This window comes from Macadamia integrifolia, chromosome 2 (assembly GCF_013358625.1).
Source record: "Macadamia integrifolia cultivar HAES 741 chromosome 2, SCU_Mint_v3, whole genome shotgun sequence".
NCBI lineage: Eukaryota > Viridiplantae > Streptophyta > Magnoliopsida > Proteales > Proteaceae > Macadamia > Macadamia integrifolia.
This window is the reverse complement of record NC_056558.1, coordinates 39,161,989-39,181,484: the sequence shown is the minus strand read 5'-3', so window position 1 is coordinate 39,181,484 and position 19,496 is coordinate 39,161,989. Positions and strand designations below refer to the sequence as shown.

At 36.7% G+C, this 19,496-nt stretch overlaps 2 protein-coding genes across 8 annotated transcripts; both read right to left on the bottom strand.

The window, feature by feature from the left end:
- Positions 1 to 1,276: 1,276 nt before the first annotated feature.
- LOC122072052 (homeobox protein ATH1-like) lies at positions 1,277 to 9,533 on the bottom strand. Of its 7 annotated transcripts, none has more exons than XM_042636586.1 (7): positions 8,675 to 9,533; positions 7,887 to 7,960; positions 6,882 to 7,061; positions 3,112 to 4,666; positions 2,307 to 2,659; positions 1,876 to 1,936; positions 1,277 to 1,721 (listed from the first exon to the last, which is right to left on the bottom strand). In XM_042636586.1, exons 4-7 carry the CDS (start codon positions 4,414 to 4,416, stop codon positions 1,569 to 1,571), a joined length of 1,872 nt encoding a protein of 623 aa, XP_042492520.1. In that variant the 5' UTR covers positions 4,417 to 4,666; positions 6,882 to 7,061; positions 7,887 to 7,960; positions 8,675 to 9,533; the 3' UTR covers positions 1,277 to 1,568. The 7 variants fall into 7 exon arrangements, with proteins under 7 accessions (XP_042492520.1, XP_042492517.1, XP_042492516.1 ...); XM_042636583.1 differs by lacking the exon at positions 6,882 to 7,061 and having other exon boundaries at positions 8,675 to 8,782; positions 9,254 to 9,533; XM_042636582.1 differs by lacking the exon at positions 8,675 to 9,533 and adding an exon at positions 8,219 to 8,651.
- An 8,301-nt stretch (positions 9,534 to 17,834) lies between these two features.
- Positions 17,835 to 18,676, bottom strand: LOC122072267 (abscisic acid receptor PYL2-like). The gene has a single exon (XM_042636853.1). It carries the CDS (start codon positions 18,621 to 18,623, stop codon positions 18,039 to 18,041), a length of 585 nt encoding a protein of 194 aa, XP_042492787.1. The 5' UTR covers positions 18,624 to 18,676; the 3' UTR covers positions 17,835 to 18,038.
- Positions 18,677 to 19,496: the final 820 nt, after the last annotated feature.

Genomic DNA, 19,496 nt, shown 5'->3' with positions numbered 1-19,496 from the left:
TAAAAATTTTAGTTTCTGTGTTAAAATATCGTTTTAAAATAAAAAATTGGTGTTTGATTAACATGTTTCAGGAATGATTACCCTAGTTGTTTACTTTATTTATATTTTAAACGAAACTGAAATGATGGAACTATGAGACCATGATGGAACAAGGTCTCATAGTTCCATCGTTATTAATGTTTTTTTTTTTTCCTTTTCATTCCAAAAAAAATCTAAAAACACCAAATTAATACTTTATTCCATTTTTTTTATTCATATATGTTAAGTTTGCCTCGAATTCTTGACCTGTTTTGAAGATTGACCAAATCTGACATATTTTGGTGGCGACCCGAATAGGAAATTTTATGAGATCTGTGATGGAAGTAGAGGGGTTGGGCCGATAGGCCCAAGCCTGGACTGGATCTATTGCGACCCAATGGGTTGACCCATGACTTAAAGTATATAATGTATTGTTTTCTTATTGAGAAAGGTCATTGTATTTAGGGGGTTTTTCGAGCTAGGGTTTTAGGGCGATTTTTCTCGCCGTTGCTTGGGTGTAATCTCTCTTCTGCATGGTGAAACATCTTCTTCTTTGGCCGAAGACATAACACACCACACCGGTGTGTGAATCTCGTTAAATCTCTGTATTGTACAGATCTATTATCTGTTTATTTTTGTATTTTCTTAGTGTTTGATCTAACACTATAGAATGAAAAAATATCAGAAATGTTTTTCTAAATGACTACGAAACACATCCTAAACCAAGAACACATTCTTAATCAAGAAAATATTGATTAATCGGGTTTCAAAATGCATTCTAGACCCAGACCCCATTCCAAGAATGCATACCAAATACTGCCAAAATGAGTTATTTTCATAATGTATGTTGTGGAGATTGGAAGGCAAAGATTGACAGTGAAATAGGATGGAGATGGCTTCTCAAGTTTGTGCTCTTCCATTACTCGAAGGGTTGTCCTCGAATTGATTGGTGGTTTGTCACTGTCTTAGACTGAATCATAATTGAATGCAATCAGTGTGCCTTCGTTTTCATAATTGAATGTCATCAGAATTGTCCACTTTCTTTCTGCCCATTGCCATGTCCTTAAGGCCATACTTGGGACAGACCAACTCTCCTATACCTCTTGAGCCCTCTGCCCGGAGCTCAGGCAGTGATAGGAGTGCCCGGCGGCGGTCGCAGTTGGTGGCAGTACATATGTTGGATTTTTCAGTCTCACCCTCCCCCAGCACTCTTTCATTTCAATTTTCACGGGTGATTCTTAACCAGTAGTCACTGAAGTAGCAAAGCTGCATTTACTGAAATATTTAAGTTGGCATTACAGATTTAGTCCAAATTAGCCAACAAAACAAAACACATTATGTACAAAAATTAATAATCATCTGAAGGTGATGCAGCAGTGTGGAAGGCCTTCCCTTTCACACTGAATGATAAAAGATTGCAAAGCCCCATCCTCCTTCCATTTCCCTTGTATATCCTTGCTCAGATTTGTGATTTTTCAGTCATAAAGACCAAAGCACAGCAAAAGAAAAGAATGAATCATGAAGCTAATTCTAAATACATTGGCATCAGTTCATTCATGACAATCAATCCTAAATTGATTCCTATGGACTCCAGTAGTTACTTCTCCAGTCCGACGACCCTTTCTTATGTTCATTTCTGAGTACATTTCTTCAATCATTGGTTTCCAGAGGCGAACCCGTGCATTTATAAACCAGTTGGAGACCTGATCACAAACACATAGGACAGAGGTCAAAGAAAGAACTCTTCAAGCCATACCCAGCAAAGAATGGCAGAAGACATGTGATTCTTTGATTCTTTCCTTTGTGAGAAGAAGTAATAAAAATAAGACACTTAAGCTCATAGTAAATGAAAAATACCTGGTTTCTTGTCAATCCACTTCTTATTGCAAGTAAATGCTTCTCCGCATCTTTCGGATACCTGAAAATCCATTTAAGTTTTTGAATGAAAACACTTTAGACCCCTCCATAATTGTACACTAATTGTTATTTCAGTAAAACCTATAGTTTCATTTTTTTTTCATAGGAAGTACCATATGCATGATGGACCATTAGCAATTTAGCATACGACCAGAAATGAAGCAGGTTATAGTCCAAAATTTAATGGTCCTGGCTAGGAGATCCCTCCTATCCAAAAGAAAAGGCTGACCTTCGAATTAACTGTCAACATATCCTGACAGCAGGATGGTGTTTTTTTTATTAGAGTTGGGCTGACAACCAGCATATGCAAACATATATTATGACAAATGCTGTGGAAAAAGGCTCATAACTAGTCTTGAAAGGAAACTCACGGATGGAGAAAGTTTTCAAACATCCATGCCCGTAAAACGGAGACAGATTTTTCAGGCAGCCCTCTTTGTGGTCTCCACGTTTGATGATCTCTTCTCCTCAGCTGCTGGAGAGCCCATTGCTTTTGGATGAAAGATGACTTGAAAGATGTGCCCTCTCTATTACGTCCACTGCTGAGGTCTTCCCCAATAGCAAGGATTTGATTGGTGATTCTCTCCCTTAAGCTTTTATATAGGAGGGAGACTTTTTGAAGAACAAAACGGGCATGTATCTGAGGATCCAGCTCAGTTGCAGCATGAAATGCAGAAATTACTGTATGGATCTCATCCAAACAGTGGTTGTATCTGTTATCAACCTGAACATAAAAAAAAATGCAATTATATTGTATGTCAAGTTTAAAAAAATAAAATAAAATAAAATACTAATACCATAAATGCAGAACAGTTTAAACTTTGGACCGAGATATGTAAATCTGGCCAGGTCACAGGTAACTCAGGAAGCCCAGGGTTTTACCCTGAAAAAGAACCTGGCTGACCTGGCAGCATAACCCAAGGGCCATATAGTATAACTCAGTCAAATCATGTTACTGCCTACTGTACCATTTTTTTTGAAGAAATTAATCTAAAAAATAAAAATAAAAATTAATCAAGTATATATTCCTCATATGCCAGAGGCCTAATCGCTACTTTTAAGTCCCAAGATAAATGAGCACAGTCACTCACTGAATCCCCTGTCTGGATATTTGATTGTGTACACACCTACAACAGGGAGAAGAACAACAAATAAGGAGGAGCTAGAGCTAGATACCAGTTCTAGTAGTGCCTGCAGTTGAGTTTTCTTTGCTTCAATTTCCTGTCTTTGCAATGTGAACTTAATTTGATCCTTGGATCTGACTGCTCCAGCAGAGTACTGAGATTCGTCAGAGTCCACTGAAATCTCTCTCATATCAGAGCAATTTGAAGAAAATGAAATCTTCGCCCCATTCCCAATCTGTCCTGGTGAATAGCTAATGTTGTCTAGATTTCCAATCGAATGGCTTGCAATTTCAGTGAGTATTTGCTGAGCCACATGAAGATATTTTGATCCCGACAAAATATGTGAGATGTTGAAAAATTTATATGAACCATAACTCAGGGAAAGCTCCTTACTCTTGCTACAGGTTTGCTCTGAATCCAATCCCGTTCCCAGCCCTACTTCGTGCAAAGAATGCCGAGTAAAACCAGAGCAGCTTATTTCTGAGCACTGATGTGGAATGGTGGGTACAGTGGTAATAGATGGTTGGCATGTGGCAAGACTTAGAGACAGCTCATTATTAGGCATACGGTAGGTGTACGAATCATCCGCACTGTAGTTAGACTTTTTAGATGTAATCCAAGCACTGGGGCCTAAGCAACCAACAAAACGGTATGGCTCACTAAAAGCATTCATCAGAGTTTTCCCAGTAAGCTCCTCACCATCTTGAGGCTTCTCGATATCCCATTTACCATCCAATTGCCCAGGAAAACTGCAGTCCTTCGGCGCCATAAGCTCTGCATCACCCTGTCCTCTATTGTATTTATCGTTCATAGAGGCTGCAAATGATGAATCTGAAGTGTTGTAGCCATTTGAAGCAAAAATCCTCAAATCCTCCAATGGGACTGTTGTTGGGGTATAAATTGTGACCCTATCAAGATTTTCATGCAGAGTACTGGATGTTTCCAAAATGTTAGGAAGTGATGTAGCAGAAAGAGATGTTTCTCCGCTGAACTGCTCCTGAAGCTCACTGTTGTTGACATGATGCAAGCTTCTGACTGAGGCATTTCTAATGGCTTGTCTATTGAGCAGCAAATTTCTAGATATAGCATTGGAATCGTTAATCCCACCAAGATTTGTTATTGGGAAATCATCTTGGAGATCATGCATTTCTTCTCCTTGCAAAGTTGGGAGCAAAGGATATCCAGCTATGATCTGGCTTCGGCTATTAAGAATTAGAGACTGGACAAGTGCATCTGATAACAAATGTGAGGGGATCCCATCTAAAACCATAGGATTTCGATCAGCAATTTCTGGCGACGGGTTGATTATGCCATTCTCCATTTGACAAAGGGAGAGCAAAGGACTGTTATACATCATATACAACCTCCACTAAACCATTCTTCACAGCTTAAAGTCAATAATCTCTCACTTTGTGAAAGTAGAGTAAGAGATTCGTGACTTTAAACTCTTACTATTAGTGACTTCAACCCCCGCAGAAGTTAGTGGCTAATACCATGTGATTGTTGCATATTCAGAAATATAAGTTACACCCAGGAAACTGTAACATTAAAGCAGCCTGCAAATTACATCTCCAACCACTGTTCATGACCATTCACAGTGGATCTCCCTGAAAAAGAGAAGACATTAGTCACTTCCATGGCAAAGGGCTACTGTGCTTCAATTGGTATTTTGTCATTCTCTGCATCGGTTATTGACTCATCTTCAGGAAACATAAGCCTGGGATACCACCCATAAGTAACTATGAGGCAATGCACATACCAAGTCTAGAAAATACAAATGAAGTTGAATCATCTTCTAATAGTAAGATATCTAGATGGGTATGAGGACACTACAAAGCAGGAACCGAAAGATAGGGCATTAAACTGACTAATACCCCAAGTGAAGAAAGAATTTACTGAAAAACATGAAATTAACAAAATGCACATCTAGGGTCAGCACCCAGCAAAAGAGATTCAAATGAAATATACAATACATCATAATGTACCAGTTGGAGTTGCCATAAGGTTCAAAGAGACATGCTAACAATCTTTGGGCTTGAGCAAATGAGGGGGTTTCAAATGACGATTATCTGCACTAAACAAAAGCTTATATTCTTACATCATTGAGCTTACACTCAGTTATACACAAAGATGAATCTTATCCCTGCATCAGCACTCATTAACAAGTAAACTCATCCCAATGACTACATACATATTCTGAATGAAGCTGCAAAGATTGTAAAGCATACGAGTTTTCAATTTTCTTTTAAAGCATCATCATTGCACCATCCCCTCTTCATGAGGGCTTCAAATATTAGTTATTTGGAGGGTCCATGAATTTATTGACACTTATCATCTAACCACCATATATTTAATAATCAAAATATCATGCCATCCGTTAAGGCATCTAAAATCTCTCAACTTCAAATAGCCTCTATTTGGCAAGAAACAATGCTACAAAACAGGACTCTCTTCCAATGATCCAAGAAGCAAGATTGCCTCAGGACCTGATACAGGTGAGCAAGTTTTCATGTGGAACCCAAGTAGAAATCCACCAGGGTACATGTGTGTCTTACAAATGCCATTGTCAGACAGCATGTGTTCAGCTATGTCTACTGAAGTGCCAGGACCTTGGGGTGGAAGTAAGATCAATACCATATGTGTGATTCATAGGTAACAACAAGATGATTAACCTCGAAATATTCTAAAGAAGTTAGGTGGGGTGACCAATCAAACACAGTACAGAAGCCACTCTGCAGTTACTAGAATTGCAGAAGCAAAGGATGTATTCATTAAGATTTCTAAACATAATTTTTTGTGCAGCTACTTGCAGCTGAAAACAAGAGATTTATGATATTTAGAGTGTGAATAGACAAAAGGTATTATATTGGAATGAGATATCTCTGATAGTCTTCTTTAAGAGGTCCTAATCGATCTGTTCTTAAAACCTATGAAGCCAGTTCACGGAGCAGAACCGACATAGACAATAGATAAAGTAGAAAAGAAGATGGATGCCTTATCTAATGGGCTCTCTCATCAATTTAATTTCAAGATAAACAGAAGGAGCAAGAGGAGTAGCGTTGTCACTGAAGTGATTTTAAAAATGCAGACTAGAACAGCCAAGCAGATATGGCAATTTTCAACCCAGCCTGTCCAACTACCCAGACCCACACGGTTTCAAACTGGGATCGGCTGACAACTCCCGTTTGCATGGCTGTATTTGTATTGATGTACTTTCTATGTATATATTCAAAATGCAGATTTTTAACATAGGCTGTTAACATGGTGGGATTTAACTTTATTTATGCGGGTATTGCCATGTAAACATGGGTGGGAGTTGTCCAAAGATTTTTTTTTTCTTCTAAATAAATAAGAAAAGGTCAACATAAAATCTAGTGCAAATTTTGAGAGAGAAACGGTCCTTTTCCCAAACAAAGTGCAACATAAAAATATCACTACAGGAAAAAACACAACACCACACAGATTTTGGCAGGAAGACTACATGAGAATATAGATCTTAGAAAATAACATGCAGCAATGACCCCTAACAAAGCACATGCATCAATTGACACAAGGTTCTAATAATGTACTAACAGTTACAATAGACATTATGAGCTTAGCTGCAGGGAGGTTTTGCAGGACAGAGAGGGTCTCATAGTAATGTTTCCTATGCATATAACAAGAATTATCTCTTAAGCAGCCACTCATGGGCATCGAACACTTGGCAGTGGGTGGGTCTGTTACATGGAATGCAATCATCTCCAACCCCCCTTAAGCGGCATTATAAATGATGAATACCATAAGACACCAAGTTAACAAGTTAAACTGTTCATCAGACTATACCAAATGTTGCAAGGAAGATGGGAACAGCGGCGTTTTAAAACATGGAATCTATCAGTGCCAGAAATCAGTCTGAAAAAGCCCTAGAATCAGCCAATCTGAGGAATATTCCAATGATTCCTGTGTTTTTTTCCCAGTCATTGAGACCGGTGACCGCGCAATTTACCGATCCAATTCCTGATTCTTGCGGAACAGTAAAGGAAAGAAAAAAAAAATTCATTTCGTCATTAAATAAGCAAGAACATCAAACAATATATTTATTTGAATGGAAAATTCTGAAAATTGAAAATTCAGAGAGTCCTAAGACTACTTCAGAAGAAGGGAGTAGGAAAATTACAGGAATTCAAAACTGAAAGGAAAAATCCATCAATCAAGAGGCAACCTTTCTTTATATATATATATATATATATATATTTTGGGGGGTGGGGTGGAGGGGTGGGGGTGGGGGGGGGAGGGAATGATTCAGTTATACTTTAACGAATAGAAATTGAACATTGAACAATGGATGTAATGGTATGCCAATTTTTGAAAGAAAGCAAAAAAAAAAAAAAGGGAGAAAGATACTCAATATATTGAGCAGTTTGTTTGCAACCCAATTCTTTTAGAGGAGCATTCTAACATTTCAATGAAATTATTCTAAAAAGCGGAAAGGAACAATAGTATGGGATCAAACTGAACTCTCAAAATCTAAAATGCATAATATCTAATCTTTGCAGTTAGATTGTTGAAGGGAGTAACAGAGATCAAATATCCATTTTAAACCATAAAAAATAAAAATAAAAATAAAAAAATAAAAAAAAACCCCACCAAAATGCATGCCGTGAAGATACTTTCCGGGCCAAAATGATTCCTAATATATTAAACTCACAGGGAAGAACTTCAACATATAAAAAAAGACAGAAAATATGAACTTAACTTCAACAGATAGTTTCAGATAAAGACACTAACACGAATGGTTTACAGTAGCAACAAAGTCTAGAGGAAGGAAGGGATTGCATAATAACAAACCTTCCACCCGTTTGCAGAAGAGCTACCATTGACCATGGAATGAACCAACTAATATGTAATGTCCTCCATAGAACCTGACCAAAGAATAGGAATTCATTACTTCCTAGCTTTCACACTTTATCTCATGACCAAAACTCAAAGTTCCTTGAAAAGAACATACACATTTGATTGATGTCAAAAGTAGGTTTTCTAAGAGAACTCAAAAACAAGAACATACAGGACAAAGTTTACTAGGAATCATCGTTTTCCTTTTCAAAGTTTACTACGAATCATCGTTTTCCTTTTCCTTCAAACAGTCAAATCAAAAGCCAAAAGGAAGTGGGTCTCTTTACCATCTTTCGCTTCGTTTTGATTCATCATAAAAGTGGGTTTTCCTCCCCAAACCCAGAAAAACAAAAAGAGTTGGCTTCAGAGGCCACATGACTCCTGCATTATATCCCTCTTAAACCACAAAACCAAAGCAAAAGCTCTCTCTCTCGTGAATAAACTCCAGAATCTAAGAGAGATTAGTAGTTCTCCTTTCCTTCCTAGACAGAACCAACAAGCATTAAAGCTCAAAAACAAAATAGGATGGGTCTTCAAATCAAAGGCGAAACAACAAAGAGGGAAAAATACGAATTTAAAAGGAAGGGATGGGTAAAGAAGAGCAAGGGTCAAAAAAGCCAAAGCAAAACCTTCCACAATCCAAAGAGGAGATAGAGAGAGAAAAAGCAATGATGGACTCATAAATTAAGATAGAAGGAGGAGAAGCCACACAAGAATAAAAACAAAGAGATAGAGAGCATTACTCCTGGTGCAGTGCCACTCATTTCGATTGCAGGCTTTTGAGGGCCCATCTCTATTTTCTCTCTCTTTCTGATCTTCTGTGTCTTCCCCCCAGCTCTCATCAGCTGCTTCTGTATAATCATCAGATTCATCACAATCAACATATCTGGAATCTCTGTTCAAACTTCTGTTTTTTTGCAGGTGCTAGCAGCACCCTTTTTTCAATATTAGAATACTTTTTTAGCCCTTTCAGACAAATAGCTAATGAGGGTGAGAGAATGGAAAAAGAGTGAAAAGCATACAAATAGAGAAATTTTACTTTGCTACAGAAAAAAGAGAGAGAAAGTAAGAGTTGGCACTTGGCAGGCAACTATAGTACTGCCACTGCAGCAGAGTGTGGTCAGCTGGAAGTATTTTTGGGTTGTGAGCATGGAAGAGAGAAGGAAAGATGAGGTAAGCAAAGCTAAAGAGGGGCTGAAAAGAAATCTGGGGAGGGCTGAGGAAATCTTTGAGCCAAACTTATTGTGGAGTTTGTAATGTTTGTACGGTGGAAGTGGGTCTCGTCTCCCCTAATGGCTAATGTGAAGCAAAGGAAGGCCTACCTACATCTATCATGCCCTATTCATATCTACTGTAACTGTACATTTCTCCATGGTGTTTGAACTTTGAATCCTCTGCAGAATGAGCATAGTAGTAGTAATGATCATGCTCCAACAACTCCCTCACCGGTCACAAGTCACAACCCCACCATGAGTCCATGACCTATGCTTTGTACCAGCTGCAGCACCAGGGTTCCAGGTTATGTTCATGGTTGCACTTTGCTCATGCTTGTGGAGTAAAAATTTACATTCGGTGGGGGAGGAGAGAGGAGTGGAGAGTGGATCATGCATTCATGCCTGGAGTGTTGAACGGGTGCTCGCATTGATGATGGGTTTCTAAGCCCAAAAAACAACTCACTGTGAATCATCGTGTCTGAATGACCCTTTTTTTGTTGTTTGCGATGATTCAAAACTAATTGTAACTTTTCCAAACTCAAACGAATTATTGCGCGAATTGCAATCACGAATAATTCCACTTTATTTTATAACTTTTTTTAAATAATAAATTAATAAAGATAAATATCTTGAGTTAAGCATATATATATATATATGGTTGGAAAAAAACCTAAAAAACAGCCCTTGTGCCCAAAAACCGTGGGAGGCTAAATTATGCTCATTTTTATTTTTTTGGTACAAAATCATGCGAATGTTAAGGTTTCTATTAGTGTTCTCATTGGTCCATGCATTAGTGTAGGGTTGCATTGTCTTTTAGGGAATTTATTCTTTATATATATATATATATATATAATTTAAGGGCAAGTGTTGTCTATTCGAGAGTGGCCCCTGTGCCCAAACATAGGGTGCATACCTCTAGGACAAAAACCTGTGTCCCATAATTTAAGGCCACATTGCATTTTAGGGAATCCTCTCTCTCTATATGTATATATATTTTAAGGGGAAGTGTTTCCTAAGGGGGAATGTTGTTAACGTGCATAAGTGCAAATGAGAGCACGTGAAGAAGTATTCCCAAGAATGTGGTCCCTAAACGAGCATAATTGCAAACATGAATAATTCCATTATATTTTATAAAATTTTAAAATTAATAAAAAAAAATAAAAAAAAAGTATATATATGTTATAAATGAAACCTAACAAGCAGCGTCACCCTTGCCCCTAAAACAATGAGCGGCAAAATGATTGTCCATCCCTCATGAAATGTAGAAATTATGTCCATGTTAAGGTTTCTACCAATGCTCCCATTGGCCATTGCATTGCCTTTTAAGTAATCTTCTCCCTATATGTATATATAATTTAAGGGTAAGTATTTTCTATCCGAGAACTGGACATTGGGGCACGGTGGTCATTCAACACCATTGTTTCTGTGGCCTAGGCCCTAGGGACCACTCTTAGCAAAAAAACTATGTCTCATAATTTAAGGTCACACTATTTTTTAGGGAACCCACTCTCTATATATGTATATATAATTTAAAGGGAAGTTCTTATAAAAAAAAAATTAAGGAGAAGTGTGGTTTCCAAACGTGTGTGAAAGGCTAATGAGAACATACAAGGAAGCATCCACAGAGAAGTCATTTTCCATTTCATGACGAGCAAATCAATCATTTCCTTCCCCCCCCCCCCAAACCCAATATGATTGGGCGTAGAGACCACGCTCTCCCCACCCAACCAAAAACAAAACTTTTTCCCCAAAGTAATGGCCACTTGAAAAGAACTCATTAGAAAAAAGTAATAATAAATCAATATTAACAAGAGAATCTCCCACCATGAGAGATTTTGGTTGGATACTCGATAGTCGTATTATCTCCACCCAAGTTCAATTGTAAGTTGATGATCACCCCTATTCATAGGGGCGCTACGTCCCTTTGATTATTTCTCATTTATCTGACGTGAAAATAAAGTACTATGTTTTATAATTATCTATCCTCCTTTCTAGTGGGCATTCCCATAAAAAAAAAAAAATAGTTAAATAGCACTCTTTTGTTATCATATTATATATTTCTTCTTTTATGATCTTTCGACAAAGTCCATGGAACACTTCATTAACAATTCAAAGCGAGATTTACATGAAGCTATCCTTTGGCTATCGGATCAAATAGATTTCTTGATTAAGCTAAGAGTTAGCACAATCTGTATAGGTTTTAGAAAGAGCATAAAACTGGCTTTTAAAATATGTACTATCATTATCTAACTTTTCTATTGGATGGTGAATTAATCAAAGGAGATGGACTATTAAAACAACCAACAAGCAACATGTACTATTAAGACAACCAACATGCAAACACCTAGGAAGGAATGACACGGGCTAGATCCACTACACATCATCTACCAAATTGATAGTCATAAGAGTATAAGGCATGTGAATTATGTAGAATAAATATTAAAATGAGCATCCCGAATTTTGTATAGGTCAACGAATTGAATAATTTTCGAATCTAAACTCGGATTCTATTTCATGTGCTTTTTTTTTAATCCAAATTCTTAAATTGACTAAACGAATTATTCTCTGCCCAAATAATTATTGAATCCGAATTTACTAATTACACCTATGCCTCCTCAGAAGTTTTATTTCATGGCTCATTGTTGGTCAAAAGACATTTTAATTTTAATGTTAATTTAACTCACCAAGGGAAGAAATAGAGAGGTCTCTAAACATAGACAAATAACACATGGGTAAGACTATTGAAGTCCCTTTCTTAACTATTTAGCAGAATAAGAGAATCTTTCACTCGTGCTTGGATGGAACATCTGGAATAGTGAATATGATAGTTCTAACATTTGTATAAAAGGAACACGTCATCATACATCTAGTGTTGGGATTCCTTTCACCTATGGTATTAAGGAAAAAATAAATAAATAAATAAAAGTAAATCTTTTGTGTGATTTCAATTCTCCCCCCTATTTTTTTTTTTTATTTTATCATGCTAGAGAGTTGGACATGCCGCTATACATGTCACAAGACAAGGGGCCCGGAGAGCTGAAGTCGTGACCTCTTAACTGTTTGATTATAGGGCTGTACATTCACATTGGCCTGGGTCAGCCGGAAATCAAGGGCCATGCCAGTTGGTTGGGCTGGGCTAGTGATGTGTTCTTAAGCCCAAAGTGATGGTTGGATTGAGTTCAGAAATAAAAATAAATAAATAAATAAAATAAAAATAAAAATAAAAATAAAAAAGCTAAATTCTGGCCTCCTCTACATTAGTGTTATATATATTTTAATGGGCTCAGTTTGAGCTGAGAACCTTTGGTGCAATTGGGCAGATTTGGGCTTAAATAGAATTTGGTAGATGGCCCAGGTGAGATAAAGTTTGGGTATTTGGGAAAGTGAAACCACGCCAGACCCAATTGCCTTCCGTAGATGTTTAGAAACTTTATTGGCAGAGTTGGACGGGACAGTAGATGTGCTGGTTCAGTGGATTGCTGTCTCTCTCACAGTAGGTCATTGGTCCTTTTTGTACATGCACTCAGTCATCTGGACCCTGGCATAGTGTCCAACACTAATTACACATTTTCCACTGGATATATTGAATAAATGGAGAAATTTTCAATTAAGTCCTACCTCGTCTTGAGTTTGAATACAGTATCGGTTAAGATTTCTAACCTTGAGGGTAGGTTAGTATTGAAAACACTGGTCTTAGGTCAGAGTTAGACTGGGCCTAGGTTGGAGCCTATGCCTAATTCGACCTTAATTTTAACCTTGTTTTATATAATATAATTTATGACTATTATTCTATCTTTTTTTTCAGAACAATGAAATTTGGGTCATTGATTCTTATGGTCAGGTGTTCTGAAAATCTATTATCCTATTGCACTTTATAATTTTAATTGTGTATTGGTCATATGATTTATTATTGTTTATTATTTAAAAAAAATTATTACAAAAGACACAAATGGAAAAAATAGGATCAAATAGGGTTAATCTGATTTGATCCTGACAAAAACCAAGGTCAATTAATGCCAACCTGGCCCAATCAATGTCAATTAAGGCCGGATTGGGTTGGCATAAGCCCACGGGATTGGGTTGGGGTTTTAAGAAACCCGACCCCGTTTCACCCCTAATTGCTTCATTGTGAATTAGTGGTAACGGGGTTCAAATCGATAAATAATCTTCCCATAGAGCAAGGGTAAGGCTGTATACTTTATGACCTTCTTCAGACCCCACAATGAGAAAGAGAGAGAGAGAGATCCTCTTCTATATGATTGTATCAAAATTTCAATGCTTTTTGTACCATAACAATCACAAAAGAATTTGAACAAATTAGGCAATGCCGAATTTTGATTCGAATCAGCTGGAAACTATTAAAAAATCGGCGGCAATCAGCGTGAATTGGCTGTTTCGATCATTTTCGATTCCAATTCTAATACAAATTGGTCGATTCAACTAATTCAATTCCAATTTTTAAAACTTTGGTCATAACTAAACTCTCTACCAGACGAAGACATTATTGTTCTCAGAAATTCCATCCAATGATAGTGAGGCGAGGGAACTTTTTCACCGTGTGTGTAGAGAAACTCGATCCTTGGTAAAATACAGGAGAGTCCATTGTAAGAATCAATGATCCAACATCCTTTATTAGTCGGTTCGATTTTGGTTTCTATTTATTATTGCAGGAATTGTGTAGGAACCAATCCTACTGAGTCCAGGTCTCATATGCACGCATTCATAACATGGTTTTAAAAATCTATATCACATTGCCCAAGTTGACCAATATCAATACCTGACTGATCTAAATTAGATATCAGTATCAGATCGAGGATAAGATTTGTTAAAAAAACCTATTTTTTAATGAAAAGTAAGGTTAAAATCGACCGATTTATGTCGATACGTATCAATTCAAATCAATATCATATTGATATCAATTGAGACTGATTCCAATTCGATACCAATACTTAGAACCCTGATGCATAAGCTTTTAGATGTAGTTGCAACTGACATGCTAAGCTTGGCCTCGTATTCTGACCATAGTTAGTTAAAAGAAAGAAATAATAATATATAAAAAAATAAATAATATTTGACATATGGGTCATAAATTTTTATAGTATCAATTTTTTTTTAGAAATAAAAATACATGTTTATAAAGAAGGCCTTTTTAAATTTGAAAAAAAGGTTTTCTAATTTGAAAAACGACAAAAAATAATAAAAGGGAAAAAAAAGGCAGACATCGAAATGATGAAATTTGATTGCTACCCATTCCTACTACCTGGGCTTGTAACCAAAGAAATAGAATCTTTAACGGTAATTTAGAAAATACGAAAATCTAGAAAAGTATTTATAAACCCAATAAAAAAATGAATTATACTATTTCAAATCAAGAAGAAAAAATTTCCACATCTGAACCTCCAAATTGCCTGAACAATCTCTGGTGATTAGAAGGAACCTATTTTGGTTTTTCTTTTCTTTTAGGTATTTCTCATCACTGAAACAGTCTTGGCTAACTTGAATTAGTAGGAGCCCATCTGACCCGCCATGCCCATCCATTCAATGAGTTGGCTGGGCCATCAAACGAATTGGACTGTGATCTTTGAGCTAAATCTACTGATTTGGAGAGGGATATTGACCACTTGCAATTGCTGGCAGATAACTTGATTTATCTCTTAATTGGAGATAATGAGAAGGGGGAGGGAAATATATGTCGGCTGCTGTTAGTAATGACACATCGTTCATGCCAAGTCAATGGGTACACAGGAGGAAGTGTCTCACAATTCATAAACAAGAGGGACTCACATAGTTAGGGAGAAGAAAGAGTATTGTGAGAGCTGTATACTACCGGGATTCTGGATATCATTTTTATTAATCGAAAATCTACAATGTTCACTTAAACGATAGACATTCTTCATGTTTTTGAGTTTGGAAGAAATAATAATCAATTTACATGATAATAATAATAGTTGGATGTTGTCTTCAACATTTCAACCTAAAAGTAGTTCACAACTAGAGTGAGAACCATTGTGATTTTAGCAATGGAGATTCAGAGACACAAGTATGAATATGCATATTGTGCATACATTGATTGCATCCCATGAAAATATAGATTGGATTACTGTCAAATATATTTAGAGCAAGATTCTTATTATATGATTACAATAAGTCTGGGACGAGAGATCCTTATCTTCACAGTCAAACATTATTAGCCTTAGTGTACTAGTTGATGTCTCCTTCACCATATATCAGTGTAAGGGTTTATAGTGTTTGCATGTGGACAAAAGAGGCGCTTAATAAGGAGTTCATTTCCCATATAGTATGAATACCTAAGAGATAACGTTTGTCCATGATTGGATGAAATTCTAGTATAAAAAGGTGCCATGTTTGTAATTTATTTACAAAAAATATTTAAAATATTCTTATTTATTAATAATTATTTTTTAAATCTATTAGAAATAATTTTGGTATTTAATCAATGGTTCAGATTCTCTGTATAAGGCATTTGATTAACTAGGATGGTGAGAATAACTATACTCATATTCTATGTCAGTCATGTGATATTGCTAAGTAGAGGGACTTGGTTTTAATATTCTTTCTTCTTTGGAGACATGATTCACATCATCTATTTAATGTTCTTGAATATCTTTAATTGAGAATTAAAGATATTGTGGTTGGTTTGAGGAAACTTAAGAGGATTGCCTAATGGTATCCTACCTATTACTAATTTGATCACGTAAAGTAATTACAATTCAATCACAATAAATGAGAGATTAGGGAGAGCAGCATCACTCTCCACACAAGTAGTGTTTCTTCCTCTCCCTCTTACATATTCTATGTTCCTCCCTTTAGAAAATTCCAAGCTCTTTCTATGAGTTACAAGTTAGGGTTTGGGGTTTTCAAACACTTAAGAGTGTAGAGGAGATCATCTCTTCGCAATCCATGCAAGAGTTCTGTTTCCATTGGATTAAGCAAGAACTGTATTTCCTAGGATGTATTGTAATTGTAGTAAAAAAAAATAATAATAATAAATAAATAAATAAAAAAGCTTCTATTTTCTCAGTAGAGTTTAAATACCCTAATATTACATTAGGATTGATCTTAGATCTATTTTGAATAGAAAATTTTAAATTGGCATAATCAACACTAAATAGACTGCTGAGTTTGAACAATCCAACATCTGGTCGTTCCCTTCTTTTTCTTTTAAGAAAAATAAGCCATCCTAAAACACATGCCCATAGTAATTACCCAACTAAATCTTATACTTTTGTTCTTTCATTTCTCTTTGAAAGAGAGGGGGGGGGGGGGAGGATTTATATCCAACATTACTTTTTGAATCAACCTCAGGGTGCTGACTATTTAATGGTTGTACTGTGAGCCATGTGTTTCAATTTGAATGATGGGAATACAGTTTGAATAGGTCTTACAAGAGTTACAACCCTTCCCTCTCCAAACCCACCAAGAGAGAGAGAAAGAGAGAGAGAATGGGTGGGTGGCTCTTGGCTCATTTTGATCCAAATCTGATTTGGCACATTGAAGTGAAAGAGAGTGGCTTTAAAATGGGATGGGGTTATTGGCAATGGCCTATGGGTTGTCACTTCAAAGAGGAACTTTTAAAGAAGAGATGAAGCTTCTTGGTCACAAGTCCCATAAGGGTCATCACATGCATACCTCCCAAAAGCTTTATCTTTGTCCCTAATGGCTGAATTCTAGAGTTGCCATTGAAAGTCACACAATAAATTAAGGCAAAGGTGGGTCGATGCATCAATTTTGTTGCTTGCCTTGCCTTGCCTTGCCTTCTATCATCACTTCTGTCTCCTATGCACCCTTTAAAATCCTTTTCCCCAACTGATCACATTATAATTTCACAATAGGGTTCTTTAAAGTAAAACCACAAAGACAAAAGTTGCTTACTTTCCTTTGAAGCACACACCCATACCCACACGAGGAGAGAAGCGAAAGACCATTTGAAAAATAAAAGCAAAATATCAATTCAAGTACTCAACAAGTGAGATGAGCCAACACATCTCCTAGAGGATACTTTAACATGCGTATCCATAGTCAATATTTTAATCAATGCCCCTCTTCACCCACCCCCACCCCCCCCCCCCCCCCCCAAAAGAAAAAAAAAAACTAGAGATAAGAGGATACAACACATGATCTGATAACTACTGCTGACCTTGAGGTATCTGTGAGTATTTCTATCTATGTGACAATGACTTATGAACATTGTTGTAGATTGGTGAAGAGAGAATCTCCTAATCCACTGGATTTGACCGATTGATTGAACTAACAAAGAGTATTTTGGATTTTCAAAAATAGGGTACGGGATCTAATGATGATATTCAATGTTTTTGGAGTTCAATACTATTTCAAGTCACATAGGATGAAGAGATTATATTTTTCCATGTTGTAGAGTGGTGAAGAGAGAACCTCTTAATTCATGAGATTTGACCCATTGAAGAACACTTTGGATTTTCGAAAGTAAAGAGTAGGAGCTAATGATAATATTCATTGTTCCAGGAGTACAGTCATCTGTCATGTCACCTTGAATGAAGAGATTCTTCCTTCACCTTGGTGATAGAAAATTTCCAATTGATCAATATTTCCAAACAAAAAATCTCACTTATTTATCGATGAATGTTAATTTTGATTATTTTCAATGCAACTAAGCATGAGACAGAAGGAAAAGAGAAATAAAGCTAAAAAAAATACTTGAATAGATTGTAACTAAGGAAAAGCATTTATTCAAACTACTAAAACAACTTGTACTGAAAACCCCCAATAAATCAAAGCTGCTTTCTTCACCTAATTCTAAAACTATAACCACTAATAAGAAAGATTTCAAAACCAAAAACAAAAACCCACCCAATATTTCCCTTTTGCTGCCAGTGATTTGGGTCCAAAACTGCTCTCATCTGGAAGTATCATGGCCTCCATGCAAAGAAGATGTAGCAACAATGGCAAGCTTTTGCAGGTTCAACTTGACCACAGTATCCACAAACATTTTGGTATCCTCTCCTGTATTCCCTTGAGGAATTTCAACAACATAAGACTCCAAAACAATAGTATAAACCTTTCCACCCTTGTGAAACTCATTAACTGAAGTAACTGATCTATAACTCTTCAGCCTATGCTCACCACCCACCAAACTAAAGCTCAATATGTGCTTCTCATCGTCTAGAATCTCTAGTTTCTCCGTGCTCGTCGACGCCGGAAGTCCTGAGATCACAGTGACCTCTCTGATGCTCCCAACTCCTCCATCACCTTTCTTGATATTGCAGCTCTTGATGAAGTGTTTGTACCTTTGAGGGTTATCAAATTGCCTCACCAGAGGCCATACTACACTGAGGGGGGCATCAATACGTTGGGTAATCAAGGAAGTGCACATGTTGGAGGAGCTCTCAAAAGTGTGGTATGTATGAATGAGGGGCTCTAGCTCTGAGTACTCTTCTGGGCTGAGACCATTATATGGGGTGGTCTCCTGGTTAGGTTCCATGGCCTCTCCTAGGAAGGGGTGGTGGGACTTTTTTGATGGAGATGAAGCCGAAGAAGCATGGACAAACCAAGGGAGGGGTTCTCTTTATATACAAGTAAGAGAGAGAGAGAGAGAGAGAGAGAGAGAGAGTGTGGCCAGTAATTTGTCTTACTTATTCGTCCTTGAAGCCTTTTTTTTTTTTTTTTTTTTTTTTTTTTAAATTTGGTTGACATCTATGGTATGTGTGTCCCATATTTTAATCAAATTAACAGTGATGGGTTTGTCCACTTTCCTACAAGAGGAATATGATATATGGAGTCAGTCTAACACCACTAAATTAGGAAGGTTTATGGCTAACATGATGAAAAGAGAAAGAATATGTACTTGTTCTTTACCAAAATAGAAATAAATCTATTAATGGAAAGGAGATTTTTCTCATTGTTATGTATATTATATTTAACGGTGAGGCTTCCCCACAATGCTATTGTAAGGAAGAATTTGCACGCTTGGAGCGCTGAAAATGGTATCATCTACTAAGATCAATATTAGAGTGAACAAGAGAGAGAATGTCAGTATGAATCCGACATCTCATTATGTGAGAAGACACACGCTAGAATATATTATTCAGTATTGTGTTCGTTTTCCTCTTATATTACAAAAAAAGATAGTTACTGTAAGCACATGGTGATGAACAATGCCTTAATTGGGCATGGAATGGAGAGAGCAGTGAATCTTCATGTATGTGAATGTTCGTGAACGTCCTTGGTCCATGGATATGGCTTCTATTTTCTCTCTCCTCATTTAATAGATATCATATCCATGGACTAAGGACGTTTACTTACGGGAAGATTCACAGGACTCTGGAATGGATATTATGTTAATGTGGAATGAAAT